This window comes from Pristiophorus japonicus, chromosome 2, assembly GCF_044704955.1.
Source record: "Pristiophorus japonicus isolate sPriJap1 chromosome 2, sPriJap1.hap1, whole genome shotgun sequence".
NCBI lineage: Eukaryota > Metazoa > Chordata > Chondrichthyes > Pristiophoridae > Pristiophorus > Pristiophorus japonicus.
In genome coordinates, this window is record NC_091978.1 from 171,111,533 (window position 1) to 171,129,930 (window position 18,398).

The 18,398-nt window shown below is 41.4% G+C and overlaps 1 protein-coding gene across 5 annotated transcripts in view; it reads right to left on the reverse strand.

The window, feature by feature from the left end:
• Positions 1 to 5,798: 5,798 nt before the first annotated feature.
• Positions 5,799 to 18,398, reverse strand: part of LOC139242191 (LIM and calponin homology domains-containing protein 1-like) — a 570,211-nt gene continuing 557,611 nt past the window's right edge. For 4 of the 5 annotated variants that reach the window (XM_070870287.1, XM_070870279.1, XM_070870273.1 and 1 more), the window contains one exon: positions 5,799 to 9,486. In XM_070870287.1, the coding sequence (XP_070726388.1) occupies positions 9,244 to 9,486 (243 nt within the window). In that variant the 3' untranslated portion in view covers positions 5,799 to 9,243. The remainder of the gene's footprint in view (positions 9,487 to 18,398) is intronic. The other variant, XM_070870269.1, reaches the window with a different exon arrangement.

Below are 18,398 nucleotides of genomic sequence, written 5' to 3' on the forward strand. Positions count from 1 at the left end.
GGATATTGGAGGGCCAGGGAGACAGGAATTGGAGGAACAGAAAGAGCCACAAAAGACTGGAGGGCAAGCAACACAGAGCAACAGAATTAACATGGCACAGACAGCAGATGAGCAGCAGACCCACTGTGAGCAATGTCATGGACTATCTACCATATGTATAACATGTATTTATGTTGATCCTCCATAGCTTTACTTGCGGGGTGTGGTGGGGGATGGTGGAGGGAACAGTCAAGACCAAGTGAGTCTTCAGATGAAGCAGAGTTTGAGGGAAAGGGATCATTGGGCCTTGGCACGCAAATATAATTCAGCTGCAGATTTGAAATCATAGGGGGCGAAATTGGGTTGCGCCCCCTTTGGGGGTGGTAACTGAGTTGGGGTGGAACATCCTGCACCCGGCACAGAAGTCCTGCCCCGCCTGAAAAATTCGGGTTACATAGAAACATAGAAACATAGAAAATAGATGCAGGAGTAGGCCATTTGGCCCTTCGAGCCTGCACCACCATTCGATATGATCATGGCTGATCATTCAACTTCAGTACACCATTCCTGCTTTCTCTCCATACCCCTTGATCCCTTTAGCCACAAGGGCCATATCTAACTCCCTTTTGAATATATCTAACGAAGGACAACTTTCTGTGGTAGAGAATTCCACAGGTTCACAATTCTCTGAGGAAGAAGTTTCTCGTCATCTCGGTCCTAAATGGCTTATCTTTATCCTTAGACTGTACCCCCTGGTTCTGGACTTCCCCAACATCGAGAACATTCTTCCTACATCTAACCTGTCCAATCCCATCAGAATTTTATATGTTTCTATGAGATCCCCTCTCATTCTACTAAATTCCAGTGAATATAAGCCTAGTCGATCCAGTCCTTCTTCATATGTCAGTCCTGCCATCCCGGGAATCAGTCTGGTGAACCTTCACTACACTCCCTCAATAGCAAGAACGTCCTTCCTCAGATTAGGAGACCAAAACTGTGCACAATATTCAAGGTGTGGCTTCACCAAGGCCCTGTACAATTGCAGTAAGACCTCCCTGCTCTTATACTCAAATCCTCTCGCTATGAAGACCAACATGCCATTTGCCTTCTTCACCGCCTGCTGTACCTGCATGCCAACTTTCAATGACTGATGTACCATGACACCCAGGTCTCATTGCACCTCCCCTTTTCCTAATCTGTCACCATTCAGATAATATTCTGCCTTCCTGTTTTTGCCACCAAAGTGGATAACCTCACATTTATCTACATTATACTGCATCTGCTATGCATTTGCCCACTCACCTAACCTGTCCAAATCACCCTGCAGCCTTTTAGCATCCTCCTCACAGCTCACACTGCCACCCAGCTTAGTGTCATCAGCAAACTTGGAGATATTACATTCAATTCCTTCATCTAAATCATTGATGTATATTGTAAATAGCTGGGGTCCCAGCACTGAACCTTGCGGTACCCCACAAGTCACTGCCTGCCATTCTGAAAAGGACCAGTTTATGTCTACTCTTTGCTTCCTGTCTGCCAACCAGTTCTCTATCCACGTCAATACATTACCCCCAGTATCATGTGCTTTAATTTTGCACACTAATCTCTTGTATGGGTGCTTGTCAAAAGCCTTTTGTAAGTCCAAATACACCACATCCACTGGATCTCCCTTGTCCACTCTACTGGTTACATCCTCAAAAATTTCTAGAAGATTTGTCCAACATGATTTCCCTTTCATAAATCCATGCTGACTTGGACCGATTTTATCACTGCTTTCCAAATGCGCTGCTATTAAATCTTTAATAATTGATTCTAACATTTTCCCCACTACCGATGTTAGGCTAACCAGTCTATAATTCCCTGTTTTCTCTCCCTCATTTTTTTAAAAAGTGGGGTTACATTAGCTACCCTCCAATCCATAGGAACTGATCCAAAATCGATAGAATGTTGGAAAATGACCACCAATGCATCCACTATTTCTAGGGCCACTTCCTTAAGTACTCTGGGATGCAGACTTTCAGGCCCTGGGGATTTATCAGCCTTCAAACCCATCAATTTCCCTAACACAATTTCCTGACTAATAAGGATTTCCTTCAGTTCCTCCTTCTCGCTAGACCCTCGGTCCCCTAGTATTTCCAGAAGATTATCTGTGTCTCCCTTGGTGAAAACAGAACCAAAGTATTTGTTCAATTGATCTGCTATTTCTTTGTTCCCCATTATAAATTCACCTGATTCTGACTACAAGGGGTCTTACATTAGCCTTCACTAATCTTTTTCTCTTCAAATATCTATAGAAGCTTTTGCAGTCAGTTTTTATGTTTCCTGCAAGCTTACTCTCGTACTCTATTTTCCCCCTCCTAATTAAACCCTTTTTCCTCCTCTGCTGAATTCTAAATTTTTCCCAGTCGTCAGGTTTGCTGCTTTTTCTGGCCAATTTATATGCCTCTTCTGGCCAATTTATATGCCTCTTCCTTGGATTTAACACTATCCCTAATTTCCCTTGTTAGCCACAGTTGAGCCACCTTCCTCATTTTATTTTTATGCCAGACAGAGATGTAGAATTGTTGAAGTTCATTCATAGAAACATAGAAAGATAGAAAATAGGTGCAGGAGTAAGCCATTTGGCCCTTCGAGCCTGCACCACCATTCAATGAGTTCATGGCTGAACATGCAACTTCAGTACCCCATTCCTGCTTTCTCGCCATACCCCTTGATCCCCCTAGTAGTAAGGACTACATCTAACTCCTTTTTGAATATATTTAGTGAATTGGTCTCAACAAATTTCTGTGGTAGAGAATTCCACAGGTTCACCACTCTCTGGGTGAAGAAGTTTCTCCTCATCTCGGTCCTAAATGGCTTACCCCTTATCCTTAGACTGTGACCCCTGGTTCTGGATTTCCCCAACATTGGGAACATTCTTCCTGCATCTAACCTGTCTGAACCCGTCAGAATTTTAAACGTTTCTATGAGATCCCCTTTCATTCTTCTGAACTCCAGTGAATACAAGCCTAGTTGATCCAGTCTTTCTTGATATGTCAGTCCCGCCATCCCGGGAATCAGCCTGGTGAACCGTCGCTGCACTCCCTCAATAGCAAGAATGTCCTTCCTCAAGTTAGGAGACCAAAACTGTGCACAAAGATCCATGTGATCTTTAAATATCTGCCATTGTCTATCCACTCTCAACCCTTTAAGTATCATTCGCCAGTCTATCCTAGTCAATTCACTTCCCATACCATCGAAGTCACCTTTCTTTAAGTTCAGGACCCTAGTCTCTGAATTAACTGTGTCACTTTCTATCTTAATGAAGAATTCTACCATATTATGGTCACTCTTCCCCAAGGGGCCTCGCACAACAAGATTGCTAATTAATCCTCTCTCATTACACAACACTCAGTCTAGGATAGCCAGCTCTCTAATTGGTTCCTTGACATATTGATCTCGAAAACCATCCCTTATACACTCTGGGAAATCCTCCTCCACCATATTGCTACCAGTTTGGTTTGCCCAATCTATATGTAGATTAAAGTCACCCATGATAACTGCTGTACCCTTATTGCATGCATCCCTAATTTCCTGTTTGATGCCATCCCCAACCTCACTACTACTGTTTGGTGGTCTATACACAACTCCCACAACTGTTTTCTGCCCTTTGGTGTTCCGCAGCTCTACCCGTACAGGTTCCACATCATCCAAGCGAATCTCCTTCCTTACTATTACATTAATCTCCTCTTTAACCAGCAACTCTACCCCACCTCCTTTTCCTTTCTGTATATTCTTTCTGAATATTGAATACCCCTGGATGTTGAGTCCCATCCTTAGTTACCCTGGAGCCATGTCTCTGTAATCCAAATTACATCGTATCCATTAACAGCTATCTGCACAGTTAATTCATCCACCTTATTACAAATGCTCCTCGCATTGAGACACAGAACCTTCAGGCTTATTTTTTAAACACTCTGTCCTTTTAGAATTATGTTGTAATGTGGCCCTTTTTGATTTTTGCCTTTGATTTCTCTGCCCTCCACTTTTGCTTATCTCCTTTCTACCTCTTGCTTCTGCCTCCATTTTACTTCCCTCTGTCTCCCTGCATAGATTCCCATCCCCCTGCCATATTAGTTTAAACACTCCCCAACAGCACTCGCAAACACTCCCCAAGGACATCGGTTCCGGTCCTGCCCAGGTGCAGACCGTCCGATTTGTACTGGTCCCACCTCCCCCAGAACCAGTTCCAATGTCCCAGGAATTTGAATCCATCCCTCTTGCACCATTCCTCAAGCCACATATTCACCTTAACTATCCTGCTATTTCTACTCTGACTAGCACGTGGCACTGGTAGCAATCCTGAGATTACTATCTTTGAGGTCCTATGTTTTAATTTAACTCCTAGCTCCCTAAATTCAACTTGTAGGACCTCATCCTGTTTTTTACCGATATCGTTGGTACCTATATGCACCACGACAACTGGCTGTTCACCCTCCCCCTCCAGAATGCCCTTGACCCTTGCACTAGGGAGGCAACATACCCTCCTGGAGTCTCGATTGCGGCCACAGAAACGCCTATCTATTCCCCTTACAATAGAATCCCCTACCACTATAGTTCTCCCACTCTTTTTCCTGCCCTCCTGTGCAGCAGAGCCAGCCATGATGCCATGAACTTGGCTGCTGCTGCCTTCCCCTGATGAGCCATCTCTCCAAAGCGGTATATCTGTTTTGGAGGGAGATGACCACAACGGACCCCTGCACTTCCTTCCTACTCCTGCTCTGCCTGTTGGTCACCCATTCCCTAACTCCCTTTGTAACCTTTACCTGTGGTATGACCAACTCACTAAATGTGCTATTCATGACATCCTCAGCATCCCCAGCCCCTACAGGATGTGGAGCACAATGTCACGCTCCACTTCCAGTTGGGGTGGTGTCCGGGGCACTATATGGGTGGAAGGGATCAGCACCTCTACGTGGCTTCTCGGCGTAGCACTAATGCGTTTCAACGGCCCTCCCCTTCCATTAAAGAGGCGGGCTGCTGCGCACTCTGCAGGCCTTTTGATGGACACCACTGGGCCACCAAGGCTGCTTGGTGCCGTGGCCGCAGCCCATGCAACAGCAGAACAGGCCGACCGGTGAGTCGGCCGAAGAAAAAAATGGCAGCGTGCATCCCGTTTAACTTTTGCCCCGGGAGTGGAGGTCGGCCCGGTTCATGACCCATAAGGCTGGAGTGGACATTGCCTGTGGCAGCCTCACAAAGACGCTAGGCAATTTCCGCAGTGAGATGGAAAGGGGTCGCCACGTTACCAGCGAGGCGTGGCGCTACCGTGTTCCTGCCTTAGCTAACACTCGGGTGAAAAGTGTTTTGCACCCCATTAGCGCCTCTTAGAGACACTAAAGGGAGGTGCAGAACAGGCCAATGTCGGCGCTATAGGCTTTAATTTCCACAGTCTCGGGAGACGTGTAGAATCCCTGTGGAATTTCAGGACAATATATTCTTTCCATATTTTTATACATTTGATTATTTATAAATAGCTAAATGTACAGCAATTTGGGAAGCAGAGAAGTAGAGTTGGTTAGACCATAGGAGTTTGGCTGCAGTGGAGGCAGAGATGCTGGAAGACACAAACCTGAGGTGCTACAGCACCACCATTGGCCAGAGGGTGTAATTATAACATTAAAAATATTTTAGAAAGTTACATTTTAAATGTGCACAGGAATTTATAATGGGTAAGTCAACAGGAAGTGCGTGCAGATATAAGACTTCATATATTATATAACTACACGTTAGAAAGTTCTAAAGCTCAATATGTGGGAAATAAATGCATTACACCATAGTAATTTTAAACATTTTATTTATAAACAACATACATTTACTATAAAAGCTGTTGCATTAATTGAACACACTGTATTTTTTCCTTCAAGAGGCAAATCACTATACATATAGCGCAATAGTTGAACTGTAGCATATACCAGATATTTTCAATTGTTTATCTTTGAACATTAGCCCCAGTTACAATTATTCTCTTAAAATAGCACCAGTCCAAGTCCATATTTAGTCAAGAATGTTTTGGAAAAATGCTGTTAACCACATACAATCTGATGTAAGTGCTCTCTACACAGATATTAGTAGATGGTGGCAGAGCTTCATTGCATGCTGCTGTAAGGATACCACGTCCAATCATGCAACCATGAATGGCCATGACAATAGATACTTTGACAAAGCTTTATTGATTTATGAACCAAACATGGACTTCCCAAAATCAATAACAGTCAACCATACAAAGAGTGGAACATTTTAAAACAAAATGTAATTTCCAAAACAAAATAATAAATTTTTATTTGACTATTTTATTGTTATTGAAGCCATGTTTTCATGTTATTATGGTTAACCAAAGTGTTCATCTCTGTTACAATTAATAGAAGTTCACTTGTGTGAACACCTATATTAACCATTTTAGATAAGAAATTACTATTGGCGTTGTTAGTGGATGAACACAATGGCATTCCCCTGTTTATTTTAAATGAGTTGACAGCTCCTTTAAAGTAGTGGATAGAAGAATATCATATAAATGTGTTAATCGTTCATTCCCTAATATTACCAACAGTATTTTCTTTCCCATATTCTGTCTTCAGTACTAGCATTCAATGGTTTTAAATATTAATGTTTAATTGTATATTACATATAATTCTGTGTTGAAACAGTTTACTCCACAGAAGTTGCAACATTATCACTTAAATGCTTAGTGATTTTGGCGTTGGTGCAAGGCGTAGCCACTTAATATATTTTTTAGATAAAACAGGATTGTAAGTGGGGCTATTGGAACAGGTACAGAATGTGCTACTACATATGTTCACTGTTTCCTCTGCATTTTTAATTTCTGAGGAGGAAAAGAGTACAAGAATATGTAAAAAGTCCTCTTTAAAAATCTTTTGAGTGCTAAAACCTGTATTTTACACAATGGATGTACGATCTGCAAGAGAAGCATCAGCCTTTGCTGAAACCATGCAGAAGGGTAGGAAACTTCAGTTTACTATGAGCTGGTCACATGAGATGAACCAATTAGGCCTCAGTGTCATGTCTGACTCATCTCCTTCCCAGTATCACTTGCACCCAGCTCATTTGAGAGCTGACAAGAGATGTTTATCGAGCCGGATACCAATTACTTCACATTCACTGCAGATGCTCAACACTTTTGACCATCTGTGTGCAACAACCTGCATTTTCTAAGGCACGGTTTTAATGTGAAAGAAATAAAATCTTGCATTCCAACAGACTAATCCAACAATGGTTACAAATAAAGAAAACAGCAAACAATCGTCATATAATACCTCGGCATAAGGACTCCAGTAGCATGCAAAACATGGTTTTAACTATTTCAATAAATAAATGTCAACCTTGTAATTTTAAGAAATAATTATTGCTAAGCCAAAGAAGAAAAGATGTATTTATTTGCGTGCTCATTAACACTGTTGTTAAATTATTATGGACTACACTTTAATATTTATCCTACTGTAAGGAAATCAAGAACCTCAGTGAATATGGAGCTGACATTGTATTGCTGTTGTTTAAAGCAGATACAATGCAGTTGACTAATTAGGTGCTTTCAGTTCTCCATAGAATCACTTTGCAAGCCTCTAGTTCAGATATAATTGGTTTGCTAAGCAAGGGATTATGGCATGTCTCGGGCTAGTTTAATTGTTTGATTGGTTGGCCTGCTTTATCTACAAATCAAGGAGAGTAACATTTTAAAAGTCTGTGGTAAATATAATGATATTCCAGAAAAAAAACCCCAAAATCGCAAGTCTGCAGCCAATTCTTCCACTCATGGGTGTGCAGTTTTACAATAATTTAGTCAAATCTTCAGGAGCCTTGTGGATTATTCCAGCAGTGACTTGTGACATATTTAGAAAGAATTTAAACCAGCTGAATGTAATCCAATTTTTCCCTGCTTAGAAAGATTGACTGTTTAAAATATTTCATAGTTGCAATGCTTCATGTTAGGTGAAATGTTTTATAATAAAGGTGCAATAATCACCAAAATAATTGTATTTACTTTTTTGTTACCTTAATAGGGTACAAACACCTTAATTACTCCCAGTGTATAGGAATTCCTGCATTTTAGAAGGAACATTTGACCAAGTTTGAGGCAAAATGGCGAACATTCTAACCTGGTGCTTATTGCTATATGCCCAGTTCCATAACAGATGTCCCAAGTTTCCAAAATCTAAAATGGTGGTGCAGGCTGTACTCACAGCTCAAATGGTAAGGGTGAGCATTTGAGCACAGGTTTTGCATCTTATTTCCTAGAATACTATTGAAATTTCATTATTTTAATACTTGGTGTCTCTTTATTTACAGGAAAAATACCAGATTTACAGGAGAAAAAAATCCACATGGAACACTGGCCCTATATTATACAAGAGAATCTTATCAAGGTGTGGGAGCAGTCAATTTCTTCTTTTTGTTGTCCTGAATTCGAATTGCAGTCTGACAGTTGTCTACTAAATAATCAATTACTTGAAGAAAATATTGATCTAAATGCTTCTTTATAGCGACTTAGATCAATTAGCTAAGTAATGGGTCAAAGAAAGCCAGCATTGAAAACCTAAAAGATCTGATGCACTGTAAAAGCCACTACCAATACACATTTGAGAACAGGCTTTGATTACGAACTGTATTCTTTCCAACACAGCAAACTGGGTGTAGTAAATCTCGGACTGGCATGCGTATTTCCCTAGAAGACAAGATTTCAGCTTTCCTTTCTATTTTTATTTTAAAATGCGATGTCTGACACATTCATAAATTGTGTAGTTGCATGTTGTTATTAGCTAGTATAGAAGCACAGCCAGAACAGCCTGATTATTGCCTCATTATCCATTTTTTTTTGCATGCCAGACCTCGAGATGATATTCTTACATTATGAAGAAATACACCTGCATTACTTAGCAATTTAAAGTATCAGAATGATTGTAAATCTATCTATTTAGAATGATCTCTATATTCCCTCAATGTTACACAAATGGGTCAAGTTAGTTCCAGGAAATGGAAGAAGACAGTTATTATTCACTACACAGGGCAAACATAGTTTTATTCACTTACTCCAATAATCATTGCACCTTTATGTTTACTTTTTTTCATAATTGGAGGCAATAAAATAAATTACATATCACACAATATTAATTAAATACATGTTGAATCCAGTTAAAAGCTTTTTTTTCAACAGCAAATATATATCAAAGTTTGCTACTTTTTAACTATATGCACAAAAGAATGGTGGTTTCACCAAGTATGAAAATGATCCAAGGTGTAGGCTGCCAAAGTAACAACGCAGGTAAAAGCTATTTTGGAAAACGATGATTCTCCTAATGAGAAATCCAGTGAATGACAGTTTCTATCCGCGATTGTCTGTGAAGCAGTCGTCACAAGGATCAGCATTGAGCATCGGGGCCATCTGTGTTCTGTCCGGCTTCCAGTTGCTGATTGGCATGTGGCAAGGTCATAAAGTGGTGGGCTGTCCAGCAGCTAAAAAAACAGGCAATTTGAATGGGCAATATTCAATTATAGTGCATTCTTCAGTTTATATATTTGCAATGTTACAACGACTTTGCTATCACTGAAATCACTCAGTGATTTATGTTCAGCTGGCATTATGAATCTCATCTCTTCTCAACATTGACAGGACAGCAATTTTGGAATTTAGACTCCAAGCATCTAGACTGCCCACAAGAACACAAGAGATAGGAGCAGGAGAAGGCCATTTGACACCCTCCAACCTGCTCCACCATTTAATAAGATCATGGCTGAGCTGATCATGGACTCAGTTCCACTTCCCTGCCCGCTTTCTATAACCTGCTGGGGAGGGTTTAAACTAGCTTGGCAGGGGGATGGGAACCTGAGAATAGATTCAATAGGGAGGGGAGTAAAGCTGGAATTAGAATGCAAAAATGTAGAAAGTGCATTTGAAGGACAGAGGAAACAAGCAGGAAAAAAGGATAAAGAAACAAATTTAAAAGCTCTTTGTCTAAATGCACATAGCATTCGTAACAAAATAGATGAGTTGATGGCACAAATAGATACAAATGGGTATGATCTGATAGCCATTATAGACATGGTTGCAAGGTGACCAAGACTGGGAACTAAATATTCAGGGGTATTTGACAATTCGGAAGGACAGACAGAAAGGAAAAGGAGGTGGGGTGGCACTGTTAATAAAGGATGGGATCAGTGCATGAGTGAGAAATGATATTGGCTCAGAGGATCAAGATGTTGAATCAGTTTGGGTGGAGATAAGGAATAATAAAGGGAAAAAAGTTGCTGGTGGGCTTAATCTATAGGCCCCCTAACATAGGCTACACTATTGGACTAAAGTATAAATCAAGAAATAATGTAAGCTTGTAATAAAGGAATGGCAATAATCATGGGCGATTTTAACCTTCATATTGTTGAATTTCAAATTCAGATGGAGGGCAAAATGTAAAGGAGACTACAAAGGTATGAGGCTAAAGTGGACTGGGATGGTTGATGTACATTTAAGGAGATATTTCATAACTCACAAGAAAAATATATTCCAGTGAGGAGGAAAGAGTGTAAAAGAAAAGATAGCCATCCGGGCTAACTAAAGAAATAAAGGATGGTATGTGTCATGTGTGTAAGCTTGGGTTTACTAACCACCAGGTGGCACCACTGTCGGAGGTCATTGGGCTGTGCACACGTGTGTGCGGCCTAGGTATAAAAGGCTAGCCATCTTGTAATGTAATCACTAATAAAGTAGAGCCAGGTTTGTACCTGTTCGGAGTTTACAGTATTCAGTCTATTGAGTTATTGCATACACAAAAGTATCCAATTAAAAACAAGGGCATACAAAGCTGCCAAAACTAATGGGAGGACAGAAGATTGGGAAACTTTTAAAAGCCAGCAAAGAATGACTAAAAAAATGATTAAGAAAGGGAAGATAAACTATGAAAGTAAACGAGCACAACGTATAAAAAAAGATAGCAAGAGTTTCTACAGGTATATAAAAAGGAAAAGAGTGGCTAAAGTAAATGTTGGCCCCTGGAGGATGAGACTGGGGAATTAATAATGGAGAACAGTGAAATGGCAGAGACATTGAACAAATATTTTGTATCGGTCTTCACGGTAGAAGACACTAAGAAAACGCAATAATGATAATCAAGGGGCTATAGGGAGGGGGTAACTTAATACAATCACTATCACTAATGAAGTAGTACTAGGTAAAATAATGGGACTAAAGGTGGACAAGTCCCCTGGACCTGATGGCTTACATCCGAGGATCTTAAGAGAAGTGGTTGCAGAGATAGTGGATGTATTGGTTGTAATGTACCAAAATTCCCTGGATTCTGGGGTGGTCCCAGCAGATTGTAAAAACACAAATGTAATGCCCCTATTTAAAAAAGGAGGCAGTCAAAAAACAGGAAACAATAGTCCAGTTAGCCTAACATCTGTCGTTGGGAAAATGATGGATTCCATTATTAAGGAAGCAATAGCGGGACATTTGGAAAAGTATAATTCAATCAAGCAGAGTCAGCATGGTTTTATGAAAGGGAAATCATGCTTGACAAATTTGCTGGAGTTCTTTGAGGATGTAACGAGCAAGATGGATAAGGGGGAACCAGTGGAAGTGGTGTATTTAGATTTCCAGAGGGCATTCGATAAGGTGCCACTTAAAAGGTTACTGCACAAGATAAAAGCTCATGGGGTTGTGGGTAATATATTAGCATGGATAGAGGATTGGCTAACGAACAGAAAACAGAGAGTCCGGATAATTGGGTCATTTTCCGGTTGGCAAACAGTGACAAGTGGGGTGCCGCTGGGACCTCAACTATTTACAATCTATATTAATGACTTGGATGAAGGGACCAAGTGTAATGTAGCCAAGTTTGCAGATGATACAAAGATGGGTAGGAAAGCAAATTTTGAGGAGGACACAACAAATCCGCAAAGGGATATAGGCAGACTAAGTGAGTGGGCAAAAATTTGACAGATGGAGTATAATATGGTAAAATGTGAGGTTATCCATTTTGGCAGTAATAATTGAAAAGCAAATTATAATTTAAATGGAGAAAAATTGCAAAGTGCTGCAGTACAAAGAGACCTGGAGGTCCTTGTGCATGAAACACAAAAATTTAGTATGCAGGTACAGCAAGTAATCAGAAAGGCAAATGGAATGTTGGCCTTTATTGCAAGGGGGGTAGAGTATTAAAGCAGAGAATTTCTGCTACAACTGTACTGGGTATTGGTGAGGCCATACCTGGATCACTGCGTAGAGTTTTGGTCCCCGTATTTAAGGAAGTATATACTTGCATTGGAGGCTCACTAGGTTGATTCTGGAGATGGTTGACTTATGAGGGTAGGTTGAGTAGTTTGGGCCTATACACATTGGAGTTCAGAAGAGTGAGAGGTGATTTTATTGAAACTTATAAGATAATGAGCCGGCTCGACAAGGTGGATGCAGAGAAGATATTTCTATTATTAGGGGAAACTAAAACTAGGGGATATAGTCTTAGAATAAGGGGCCGCCAATTTAAAACTGAGATGAGGAGAAATTTCTTTTCTGAGGGTTGAAAATCTATGGAATTTTCTGCCACAGAGAGCTGTGGAGGCTGGGTCATTGAATACATTTAAGGCGGAGATAGACAGATTTTTGAGTGAATACACCACATCTGCTGATTCCCCCTTATCCAACCTGCTCGTTACATCCTCGAAGAACTCTAGCAAATTTGTCAAACATTATTTCCCTTTCATAAAACCATGCTGACTCTGCTTGATTGAATGATGTTTTTCCAAATGTCCTGCTACTGCTTCCTTAATAATGGACTCCAGCATTTTCCCAACCACAGATGTTAGGCTATAGTTTCCTGCTTTCTGACTGCCTACTTTTTAAAATAGGGGCATTACATTTGTGGCTTTCCAATCCGCGGGGACCTCCCCAGAATCGAGGGAATTTTGGTAGATTACAACCAATGCATCCACTATCTCTGCAGCCACTTCTTTTAGGACTGTCGGATGCAAGCCATCAGGTCCAGGGTACTTGTCCGCCTTTAGTCCCGTTATTTTACCGAATACTACTTCTTTAGTGATAGTGATTGTATTAAGTTCCTCCTTCCCTATAGCCCCTTGATTATCCACTATTGGGATGTTTTTAGTGACTTCTACCATGAAGATCGATACAAAATATTTGTTCTAAATCTCTGCCATTTCCCCGTTCCCCATTATTAATTCCCCAGTCTCATCCTCTAGGGGACCAACATTTACTTTAACCACTCTTTTCCTTTTTATGTACCTGTAAAATCTCTTACTATCCGTTTTTAATATTTCAGGCATGCAGCTGGTATGGTAATACAGTTACTACACTTCTATTATGGTACATTTTATTTTTTACTAGCAATGTAATTTTTATTATTTTTAAACAAAAATTTAGGAGTTCTATTTAGTATTCTATGAGAAGGTAAGTAAAGGGTAAATTTCCATTGTGGCAACTCCAGGTTCATTCCTGGTACATATACAGGTAAATCACATACTTCCAGCCCATGATTACGCATCCATGGAAGTTGATGAATGCAAAATCATGAGCTGATATTGCACAGTTTCCTGAGATGAGCCAGGAGTGGGTACAACAGATTGGGCCAAATATTGCGATCGGAGGCTAACTGCAGATACAAGCCTCCGACCAGCGAATACGATGCGCACCTCCCTGCAGTCCCGGCGCACACGGAGAGTTCTGTTTTGAACTGGCAGAGTCCTGGGCAGCGCATGATGTTACGCCGCCCAGGAACGCTGTGCGCGCAAAGCCTGTGGCTTCGTTCAGAAAATAGTACCGCCTGCAAAACCTGTCAAAGAGGTTAATTTCAACACGCCCACAATTTTTTTTAACTCCAGTTTTGTTGTACGGAGCTGCATTATTATGAATGGGAATATCCCCAAACCAAAGAAAACACTTCACATAAATTTTTAAAAACCACACTTATTTAAAATTAATAAAAATTGAAGTATATGAAATGTTTTAGAAAAAACATATTTAAAATTAAAAAATTACATATGTTTTGATAGTGTTAAAAATAAACACCTTAGTGGACAGGGGTTTTAATATAAATATTCGTCATAACATTTATTTTTGCTATCTTTTAAAACTCTTAGCCTTGTTAAAGCAAGCCTGACAAATGTTACTTATGTTACAAAAAATATTGCTATTGCTAAGCTTTGTGGCCACATGGTGAGGAGTATTGAAGAGACAATATTAACATATTGGACTGGAATCAATGTCCTCGGGGGAGTGTTTGCTAGTGCTGTTGGGGAGGGGTTAAACTAATATGGCAGGGGGATGGAAACCAATGCAGGGAGACAGAGGAAAATAGAATGGGGGCAGAAGCCAAAGTTAGAAAGAAGAAAAGTAAAAGTGGAGGGCAGAGAAACCCATGGCAAAAAGCAAAAAGGGACACATTACAGCAAAATCCTTATGGGGCAAAGGGTGTTAAAAAGACAAACCTGAAGGCTCTGTGTCTCAATGTGAGGAATATTCACAATATGGTGGAAGAATTAACTGCGCAGACAGCAGTTAACGGATATGATGTAATTGGCATCACGGAGACATGGCTCCAGGGTGGCCAAGGCTGGGAACTCAACATCCAAGGGTATTCAAAATTTAGGAAGGATAGACAGAAAGGAAAAGGAGGTGGGGTGCCGTTGCTAGTTAAAGAGGAAATTAATGCAATATTAAGGAAGGACATTAGCTTGGATGATGTGGAATCGGCATGGGTGGAGCTACGTAATACCAAAGGGCAGAAAACACTAGTGGGAATTGTGTACAGACCACCAAACAGTAGTAGTAAGGTTGGGGACAGCATCAAACAAGAAATTAGGGATGCGTGCAATAAAGGTACAGCAGTTATCATGGGCGACTTTAATCTACATATTGACTGGGCTAACCAAACTGGTAGCAATGTGGTGGAGGAGGATTTCCTGGGGCGTATTAGGGATGGTTTTCCAGACCAATATGCCGAGGAGCCAACTAGAGGGCTGGTCATCCTCGACTGGATGATGTGTAATGAGAGAGGATTAATTAGCAATCTTGTTGTGCGAGGTCCCTTGGGGAAGAGTGACCATAATATGGTAGAATTCTTTATTCAGATGGAGAGTGACATGGTTAATTCAGAGGCTAGGGTCCTGAACTTAAAGAAAGGTAACTTCGATGGTATGAGACGTGAATTGGCTAGGATAGACTGGTGAATGATACTTACAGGGTTGAGAGTGGATAGACAATGGCAGATATTTAAAGATCACATGGATGAACTTCAACAATTCTACATCTCTGTCTGGCATAAAAATAAAATGAGGAAGGTGGCTCAACCGTGGCTAACAAAGGAAATTAAGGATAGTGTTAAAGCTAAAGAAGAGGCATATAAATTGGCCAGAAAAAGCAGCAAACCTGAGGACTGGGAGAATTTTATAATACAGCAGAGGAGGACAAAGGGTTTAATTAAGAGGGGGTAAATAGAGTATGAGAGGAAGCTTGCTGGGAACATGAAAATTGACTGCAAAAGCTTCTATAGATATGTGAAATGAAAAAGGTTTGTGAAGACAAACGTAGGTCCCTTGCAATCAGATTCAGGTGAATTTATAATGGGGAACAAAGAAATGATGGACCAGTTAAACAAATACTTTGGTTCTCTCTTCACGAAGGAAGACACAAATAACCTTCCGGAAATACGAAGGGATCGAGGGTCTAGTGAGAAGGAGGAACTGAAGAAAATCCTTATTAGGCGGGAAATTATGTTAGGGAAATTGATGGGATTGAAGGCTGATAAATCCCCAGGGTCTGATAGTCTGCATCCCAGAGTACTTAAGGAAGTAGCCCCAGAAATAGTGGATGCATTGGTGATCATTTTCCAACAGTCTATCGACTCTGCATCGGTTCCTATGGACTGGAGGGTAGCTAATGTAACACCACTTTTTAAGACGGGAGGTAGAGAGAAGGCGGGTAATTATAGACCGGTTAGCCTGACATCAGTAGTGGGGAAAATATTGGAATAAATTATTAAAGATGAAATAGCAGCCCATTTGGAAAGCAGTGACGGAATCAATCCAAGTCAGCATGGATTTATGAAAGGGAAATCCTGCTTGACAAATCTTCTAGAATTTTTTGAGAATGTAACTAATAGAGTGGACAAGGGAGAACCGGTGGATGTGGTGTATTTGGACTTTCAAAAGGCTTTTGACAAGGTCCCACACAAGAGATTGGTGTGCAAAATTAAAGTACATGGTATTGGGGGTAATGTACTGACGTGGATAGAGAACTGTTTGGCAGACAGGACGCAGAGAGTCGGGATAAACGGGTCCTTTTCAGAATGGCAGGCAGTGACTAGTGGGGTGCAGCAGGGCTCAGTGCTAGGACCCCAACTATTTACAATATACATTAATGATTTGGATGAGGGAATTTAGTGTAATATCTCCAGGTTTGCAGATGGCACTAAGCTGGGGGTCGGTGTGAGCTGTGAGGAGGATGCTAAAAGGCTGCAGGGTGACTTGGACAGGTTAGGTGAGTGGGCAAACGAGTGGCAGATGCAGGATAATGTGGATAAATGTGAGGTTATCCACTTTGGTGGCAAAAACACGAGGGCAGAATATTATCTAAATGGCGGCAGATTAGGAAAAGGGGAGGTGCAATGAGACCTGGGTGTCATGGTACATCAGTTATTGAAAGTTGGTACAGCAGGCGGTGAAGAAGTCAAATGGTATGTTGGCCTTCATAGCTAGGGGATTTGAGTATAGGAGCAGGGAGGTCTTACTGCAGTTGTACAGGGCCTTAGTGAGGCCTCACCTGGAATATTGTGTTCAGTTTTGTTCTCCTAATCTGAGGAAGGACGTTCTTGGTATTGAGGGAGTGCAGCGAAGGTTCACCAGACTGATTCCCGGGCTGGCAGGACTGACATATGAGGAGAGACTGGATCGACTGGGCCTGTATTCACTGGAATTTAAAGGATGAGAGGGGATCTCATAGAACCATATAAAATTCTGACGGGACTGGACAGGTTAGATGCAGAAGAATGTTCCTGATGTTGGGAAAGTCCAGAACCAGGGGACAAAGTCTAAGGATAAGGGGTAAGTCATTTAGGACTGAGATGAGGAGAAACTTCTTCACTCAGAGAGTTGTCAACCTGTGGAATTCCCTACCGCAGAGAGTTGTTGATCCCAGTTCATTGGATAGATTCAAGAGGGAGTTAGATTTGACCCTTACGGCTAAAGGGATCAAGGGGTATGGAGAGAAAGCAGGAAAGGGGTACTGAGGTGAATGATCAGCCATGATCTTTTTGAATTGTGGTGCAGGTTTGAAGGGCCGAATGGCCTACTCCTGCACATATTTTCTATGTTTCTATGTTTCATTCAAAGGAATTTTAAAAATTCATTCATGGGATGTGGGTGTCGCTGGGAAGGCCAGCATTTATTGTTCGCCCCTAATTGCTCTTGAGAAGGTGCTGGTGAACCACCTTCTTGAACCGTTGCAGTCCTTGTGGTGAAGGTACTCCCACAGGGCTGTTAGGGAGGGAGTTCCAGGATTTTGACCCAGCGACAATGAAGAAACAGCGATATATTTCCAAGTTGGGATGGTGTGTGATTGGAGGGTAACTTGGAGGTGATGGTGTTCCCATCCGTCTGCTGCCCTTGTCCTTCTGGGTGGTAAAGGTCACAGGTTTGGGAGGTGCTGTCAATGAAGCCTTGGAAAGTTGCTGTAGTGCAGCTTGCAGATAGTACACTGGTGGTGGAGGGAGTGAATGTTGAAGGTAATGGATGGGGTGTCAATCAAGCGGGCTGCTTTGTCCTGGATGATGTCGCCCTTCTCGAGTGTTGTTGGAGCTGCATTCATCCAGGCAAGTGCACATTCCTGACTTGTGCCTTGTAGATGGTGGAAAGGCTTTGGGTAGTAAGGCGGTGAGACACTCACCACAGAATACCCAGCCTCTGACCTGCTCTTGTAGCCACAGTTTTGATGTGACTGGTCCAGTTAAGTTTCTGGTCAATGGTAACCTCCAGCATGTAGATTATGAGGGTTTCAATCATTGAATGTCAGGAGGCAGTGGTTAGACTCTCTCTTGTTGGAGATGGTTATTGTCTGGTGCTTGTGTGCCGCAAATGTTACTTGCCACTTACCAGCGCAAGCCTGAATCTTATCCAGGTCTTGCTGCATGCAGACATGGACAGCTTTATTATCTAGTGAGAAGGAGGAACTGAAGAATATCCTTATTAGGCGGGAAATTGTATTAGGGAAATTGACAGGATTGAAGGCCGATAAATCCCCAGAGCCTGATAGTCTACTTCCCAGAGTACTTAAGGAAGTGGCCCTAGAAATAATGAATGCATTGGTGTTAATTTTCCAACAGTCTATCGACTCTGGATCAGTTCCTATGGACTGGAGGGTAGCT